The 7,217-nt window shown below is 56.5% G+C and overlaps 2 protein-coding genes across 2 annotated transcripts in view; one reads left to right on the top strand and one right to left on the bottom strand.

The window, feature by feature from the left end:
• VOLCADRAFT_119476 (uncharacterized protein) overlaps positions 1-1,214 on the top strand; it is a gene marked incomplete at both ends in the record, with an annotated part of 2,983 nt that extends 1,769 nt beyond the window's left edge. The window contains 2 exons of the mRNA XM_002956636.1: positions 706-916; positions 1,201-1,214. Coding sequence (XP_002956682.1) covers positions 706-916; positions 1,201-1,214 — 225 coding nt within the window. The remainder of the gene's footprint in view (positions 1-705; positions 917-1,200) is intronic.
• A 3,293-nt stretch (positions 1,215-4,507) lies between these two features.
• VOLCADRAFT_77192 (uncharacterized protein) lies at positions 4,508-6,609 on the bottom strand (the record flags this gene model as incomplete). Its single annotated transcript, XM_002956593.1, has 5 exons — positions 6,511-6,609; positions 6,202-6,351; positions 5,342-5,626; positions 4,992-5,096; positions 4,508-4,750 (listed from the first exon to the last, which is right to left on the bottom strand). Coding segments are annotated over exons 2-5 (771 nt in total), but the record flags the coding sequence as incomplete, so codon positions are not given.
• Positions 6,610-7,217: the final 608 nt, after the last annotated feature.

The following is a 7,217-nucleotide window of genomic DNA, read 5'->3' as shown; positions in this document are numbered from 1 at the left end:
TACATAAACTTAATTAAACATAAGAACAGATAAGACGTTTAGAGCCTTGTCGGTGACATGGACACCGCTGTTGGCTTGGAACAGCTATTTGCTGTGCATAGGGACGTGCCCGCGTTAGCCGTGTTGCAACAGCTCAGGATGGATTTCAGCCAGCAACAGCCTCAAGAGCTGCTGCACAACCACCGGGAATGTCTTCAGTTGGGCACGTGTAGTTTTGGTCGGCGGGGTCGAGCAGCGTACGCATTGCGCACAGAAACCAAGGTGCAGCGTCTCTGTAACATCGCTAACATATCCGGTACGCGGTGGCAGGCTTGCCGAGCACGAAATGAAGGGGGGGTCGCATCTCACCATTCAACTAAGCATGCATGTGCTCGGTTGAATGCTCGGTAGCGTGCGAGTTTACCCCTATCAGGATGTTTGTTTGCATATCCCTCCAAGCGAGAGGGCTTGGACCTATGCTGATGTTCGTTCCAAAAAGTGAACTGAGGACTGATGCTACGGTGAAAGGTATGCACGTAAATTCGCCCGTGCGCCAATCTCACATTCCAATATGCCACTGCACTTTCCTCTCCAGCCTGGCCACATTCTCTTCCTCGCAAACGTACTTGGGCACCTTACAATCCAACACCATACGTGCTTTGGAAACGTGGGCAGCTGCTTCACAAGGACCCCCCTATTTGCCTGTATGGTGCGCTCTCCCTGCAGGTATGCCCAGTACCACCTGTACGACAGCGAGCGCTGCCACGCGCTGCTGGTGATGCTGCTGCTAAGTACAGCCCCGATGCGGGTGTAGACCTCCTGGGTGATGAACTGCTGGACCTGCTGGCGGGAAACCCGCTGCCCACACTGGGCCCCCATGCACCCGGCACCACCGCCTCGGATGCCGATTGGCAGGAGGCAGGAGCGGACTGCGGAGGTGCGGGCCGCCACCGGGGATGCCAAGTTTGCGGCCACGATGACAAGCTTTTCACATCGCACACACCACAGCTGTGCTCCGACACCTCAATCCAAGTTAAACTACTTTGGCATGAATGCGGACCAGGTGCTAGAATCCAGCCAGGATTTTGCACTGGCCGGCCTGGGGAAAGCCACCAAGGCCCGTCCATGGGGCGCACTCGACCCCGCCCAAACGTGGCCTCTCCCCACCCACCAGCGCTGGCACCGATGATTGACCCCCCAATGACACCGGCCGCTCCACAGCGCCGTGCATCTGACTATACATCGTGACATGCAATGCCAACGTGCACGTGTATGTAGGGCAGTCTGTCGATCCGCAAGCGTGATACCATGCCCATGTACGCTCCCATTTTCCTACCCTTTAGCAAACACTTTTCCCTGCGATTGCTCATGTCATGCCGGGATCCGCTGATTAAATGGAGGTCTTTTACATTACTACACTGCATGCATTGGGGCCGCAGGGCTACAACACCCCAAAGGCCGCCCTCTGTGCAAGTGCCGCGTTGCATGCATACCACACCACCACCGTGGCGCCTGTCGCCACCCACCCAAGCGTCGCGCATAGAGCACAGGACCTCTGCTTCGTACTGCATCTTGTTCTGGCAACCGATCATGTGCGAGACCGCATGCATAGTGTCGAGCATTTCTCGTGCTTGTTGCTTTGTTCCTACTGCTATACTCCTTGGTTTTGCGATATTTTAGTCAAGAAGGCACTTTGATGTTCTGCAAGGGTGGCTTAGCCGCCCTGTTTTGCTGCGTGCGGTACGGCATGCTTGCCCTCAACGCGGATGACCGCCGTTGGACTCGAGGTGCTTCCTTGGCCGCTGCTCATGACGTGCGACTCATATTTTGACACGCTGCTTATGTCGCCTTCATTCTTCTACTAGTTATCTACGTCGCCAATTCATGCACCATGGACATAGCTTCTACATCGTGACTAGCTTGTGTACACTCCTTAACAAAACGGCGTGTGATACATGCTGTGCAGCGCCTGACCCGTACATGGCAATACAATACAATACATGACACACAAATGTCACTTTGCCATCATAACGAGATCCCACACATACTTTGTCGCCGGCTCGTTCAGCCACATGCTTACAGAGCCCGCGGTTAGCTGCTTCATGGGATACCCCAAAATCTTTACTTGGGCGTGTGCAGCGAGGCCGGCAAACAGGAACATGCTCCAGGCGCTGGCTCCTTTGCGCCATCATAACAAGCCATTTCCATGGCTTCCAACCGCATGAACAGCACGCTGTCGCCGTACTGCCGCAACAAATATGCCTTGCAGGCCCCAACAATGTACTAGTATCTACAGCACAAGCGCCACACCGATTTCAGTGCGTCACACCAATAACCCCAAAGCAGCAGGCCAAGCCTGAACTCGCCACAGGATTGGGAGATCGAGCGTGCCTTCGTCCGACAACTTGCGCCATTGCCCTTTTTAAGGCTTCAGCACAATCATATACGTAATCAAATGCGACGCGTCGACGACCCGTATTGAATGCTACGGAACGTCCAGCGTTGTGCAGCGCCAAAAGCCACTGAGTCCTTCAGTGGCCTGACCTGCCGACAAGATAAATATAAAACCAGCGGCGCACTTCATACATCCATCGACGTGATTGAATCGTCGGTCTTAGCAGAACTGATTTACGTTCAACTGCCGTCCATAAGCGCCTTCGTATTTCATCCTTTGATTCGGCCCCACACAAATTCTCAGCGAGAGCCACATTACCAGTGCCAGGCTGACAGAAATCACCCCGAGAGCAACAACCAGGAAGATAACTTCCAAGCAGCACTGCCTCGTATAGCGTCCTTGCTTTTTACCCCTTCGGCAGCACTGCCTCTCAGTTTTTTGCGTACAGTACAAGGAGTAATATGCCTTTTAACAGACACAAAAACACAAAATCAATGTGGATGATATTTACTAAACAGCTTACCATCCCATTCTTTCTCTTCTCTCACACAAACACAACGCTTTCTTTACATGTACAAATACGCACGACAATCCGGCTGCCGACATCTTGGGATGACACAGGCAGTAGGGGACCTTCAGAACCCGGGGAGCAGGCCCCGCAGGCCACCGAACAGTCCCTTTCGGCCCGGCTTCCTGCCTGGGCTGACGTCGCTGCCGCCGTTCCGCGCGTTGCCATCCAGACCCCCGCCGCTGATGCCGCTGCCGCCGTTCGACCCTGGACCGCCATTGTCCACACCGGAAACGGCGCCGCCCATGCCATCGTCCATATCCAGACGAGCCTGATGACGGAAAAACAATTTCGTCAAGTAAATGCAAAAAGCACACAAGACTCACATAGCCTGGACAAATCCTAAGCTACTAATGTCACCATGGTACGGCAGTACAGTATCAGCATGCGGCTCACCCGTCCCTAAGGAAGAAACAGCAGCAGTCGTCCGTCCAGCCTCCAGCCACTTGCATATCGCAGCGGTAAACCATTTGCATTTGCAGCTAATTATCTGCATCTGCCGCTGGTGTGGCCCAATCGATAGGAGCCAGCCAAGTCTTCATTGAGCCGCAGCCCGGCCCATCCCCATTCCAGACAAGTATGCTAGACACGAATACATCCGCAGCCCCAAACCTACCTCAATGCTCTTGAGCGTATACCCGACCGCCATGAGCCAGAAGAGGACCTTGCTGAGCTCCACGGAGCTGAACTCGGCCGCCTCCTTCGTCAGCGCCTGCTCCGAGCCACCATACAGGTCAACATAACAGCCGATTCGCACATGTCAAAAGGAAGCTACCGGGCATGGTGAAGCCTTAGGACTGATGACCGTTATCATGACAAGCCTTGATGCCGCATGCATGTTATGGACGAAATCCGTAGGTATGCGGTAGGGGCCGACAGGATAGGGAGCCATTGAGTGTGCTATCGCTGGCACCCCACGTCCTGCGTCACGGTGTTGTCACCCTCACCCCGCCTGCTAACCACGTGACACCCTTAACCGTATGAGTGGCTGGGGTAGCAGCGGCTCCTGCGCCGACCGCCAACTTTAAAAGGTGCTGTCGCCGCACCCGGCCCGGGCCTGCCTGGCCACATTCGCATTCCCCTGACCTATTTCACTTGTCACAGCTGCTTACCGCCGGGTCCAAGGTCCCCATAAGCCGCGCCACGAACAACTCCATGGCCTCCTTCACAGCCTGGCCGCTGGCCGTGCTAGGGGAACAGGCCAGCTCCTTAAACCCGCCCGAGCCGCTGGCCTGAGGTCCGCCATAAAACCAGGGGACGACACGACACGCGCCATCAGGGGCAAGCGAGTAATCGGTATTCACTGCAACAATCAGTCAGTTTTTGCGCTGACGGAGACATGCGGCCGTGTTGCCCCGGCTGGGTGTATTTGAAGATCCAGGCCACATGCAAGGCTCTCGCGGCATCCGACAGTAGACCGGGCAAAACGGCCGTCAGCAAGGCATGGAACTTCTCACCTGCAAGCCATGCAGATAGTCCAGCAACTCGTTACGGGGCAGCCCCAGCGGAGATCCCACTACCATCGGAATGCCGCCACAACCCATAGTCGCGGGGGCCGCAGCGCTGCCTGCACCCGACGCCGCCAGGCTGCCGCCTCCCCCGTATGGCAGGCCAGCGCCGGCGCGCTCCCCAAAGCCCGGTAGAGGGCTGACGCAAGCTAAGCTTTGACCGGGGTACAGCGCGCCCGGGGTGGCCAGCGGCGCAGTGTCTGTATCGGGGCCAAGGACCTCCACCGAGCCAGCGGTGGCGAGGGGGGTCGACGACGGGGACGGTGAAGGCCGCAGCTCCGTCACGGGGACTTGCACCACCTGTGCAACCTGGCATGGAGGTGGAACGCGCGACTTCTCAACGCCTAAGTCACATAAAGATCAACATTATTTCATAATACTTACCACGACCATCAGGCCAAACTACGATCCTCAAAACCAGGCTCAAATGCCAGTCCAACAGGCCTTGCTTCTTTAGTTGACAGTCCGCGTGCATCCCAGCATATCCCAAAGTTACCGGACTTAGGAGAGCCCCCAACCCGGCCCAACGCAGGTCCCCAACCTGCGCCCGCAGCGCCGCGACCTCCCGCTCCAGCAGCTCGATGTAGTCCGCTGCCGCCAGACGCTCCACCTCTCCCCGAGCCAGGTGCCACCGCAGGATCTCGCCCTGAGTTAGTACGGCGGCGGCAGCAGCAGCAGCGGAAGCGGCGGAGGTTACAGAGGAACAAATGCCATGGGGACGGAAGCCCTAAACGAGGGGCGCCAAGCTCCTCACGCCAGGCGGCATGCGCTCAACCACACACATAGCCTGATTCGCCAAGCACTCCACGCAAGCCATGCCATGCTTCGGTCAGGACGTTCCGGGTAGAGATCAACTCCCGTTCCGAGCCGCAGCGAGCCAAATTGCCGTACCTCCACGTTTTTCTTCTGTACACCAGGAGCGTACGGAGAGCTTTCACCATCGTACAGGAAGGTTGCACCTGGGCCGCCTGCTGCCTCTCCGCTGTCGCCGCTGGAAGCCGCTGGGACGGCTCCGTTACCACATCCCAACTCCGCGGGGGAGAAGGCCGCCACCGACGGCAGGGCCGCTGCCGCTGCGGCCGACGACATTGTCGTCGGAGCAGAAGCACCGACCGTATCGCTGGCGCTGCTTTGTGCCGGAAGCTGCTTTAGCGACCTCTGGAGCTCGTGCCGGAACTGTGCAGGTACAGCAACAGGAGGCAATAGGAACGCAGCGGAGCACATTACTCACATACATCATGTCGTTGACACAACTTATTGTACTGTGCCGGGACGACGTTGATGGAAAGCCGCTTGCCTGGCACCCGCACAGGTGGCATCAAGGAAACCCTGACTAATGTTCAGAAGTAACGGCCCCCTAGGGATGATAAGGGGAAGTGATACATGGTCATGTACCAAAGCTGGCTGCTCGACCTGATGTCCCAGATCGGGAATCAGAGACGAGTAACATGTGGCCAACGTTGAGCACCCTGGACAGAGTGGATAGACACAGATCCGCTGCTGGGACGGATAATGTACTGCCAAATGAGATGACGGACGGCGGCTACAGGGTTCGCATGCACTATCAGCGCCGGTGCAGGTGTTTGACGCCCCGCTGCTCCAAATCCTTAAGCTGGTACACCACTTCATTGGGGTATGTTTTAATTCCCAATGGCTGGCTGGCGGTCAATGGCTGGCAATTCTCCGCCAGTTGCCTGTGCCCAAACACCTAAAGGAAATGAATGATGTCGTTGCGAGGGCCAACCACACACCTGCGCTGACCGGAGCATGTAGCCCGTGGTCATGATGGACAGCATTAGCTGGGCAAGGCTCTCTGCCATAGTGGTGATGCGAACGTTAAAGTACTGTGGTGGCAGGCTGCCAACCACGTTTAGCACCGTCTGGCGCATCGCCTGGACCACCTGGTGTGAGGGGGGGGGGTTCAGGACGTTTCGCTGGAGAGATGAAACGGAAAGAGGAAGCGTTTGGTCGCCGTGACAGGCTGGATGGAAGGTTGACGCGGCGGGGTGCTGGCCAGACGTGTTTCTTGCTCGCCGTCGAGGTCAGGAATGTGAACTTACCACGGGGTGGGTCTGCTCAGCAAACTGTGTCACCGATTGCGGCTGGACTTCCTGGACATACTTGAGAAGCGCCTGGCGCCGTTCCTCCTCCTGTTTGTAACAAGCACATCCTTAGGTGCTTCCAATCAGCAAGGGCGCTGATACAATTTCAAATGCACATACATGGCGCGCTGTTCAAAAGAAGTCACAAAAAACAAATAAGGCCTGTAGAAAGCAGCATTACTACGCGCCAAACGTTCGCAAGACCTGCCCTGTGGGTGAAAATTAGCAAGGCAAAACACAGCTCCATAAAAACGTACCCGCCAAGGATCGTGAAGGTCTCCATATCCCCTTTTCGAAGACCTCGCTGACGCTTGAACTCGGCGATAGTCGCAGCTAAGAGGACGTCGATGGGCAGCGACCCACTCCCTTGTGGACGAAGCTGGCATGCCCCAGGTTCCCGTGCTAGTAATAAGCATTTTAACTTGTAACGGATCAAGAGGACCGCTGGCCTAAAGCCCCTGCCTAAGCAAGTAGGGCCTGTGAGGTCGAGGACCTCAGCCCCGCCCGGCACTACGGACCCTAAGTCCAACTGAAGGGCATCAATATTGCACAAGTGGAACAAACATAATGTATGTGTGTGGATGCCGCAGCAGCCCCGTCGAGAACCTTAGATCCAGAACTCGCTCCACGAACACGCTGACGCAGCGCATCGCGAGCGCAAGTGA

Source organism: Volvox carteri (assembly GCF_000143455.1).
Source record: "Volvox carteri f. nagariensis unplaced genomic scaffold VOLCAscaffold_63, whole genome shotgun sequence".
In the NCBI taxonomy this organism is placed as follows: domain Eukaryota; kingdom Viridiplantae; phylum Chlorophyta; class Chlorophyceae; order Chlamydomonadales; family Volvocaceae; genus Volvox; species Volvox carteri.
Note: the sequence above shows the minus strand (reverse complement) of the source record. Positions and strands in the feature narration are given on the sequence as shown.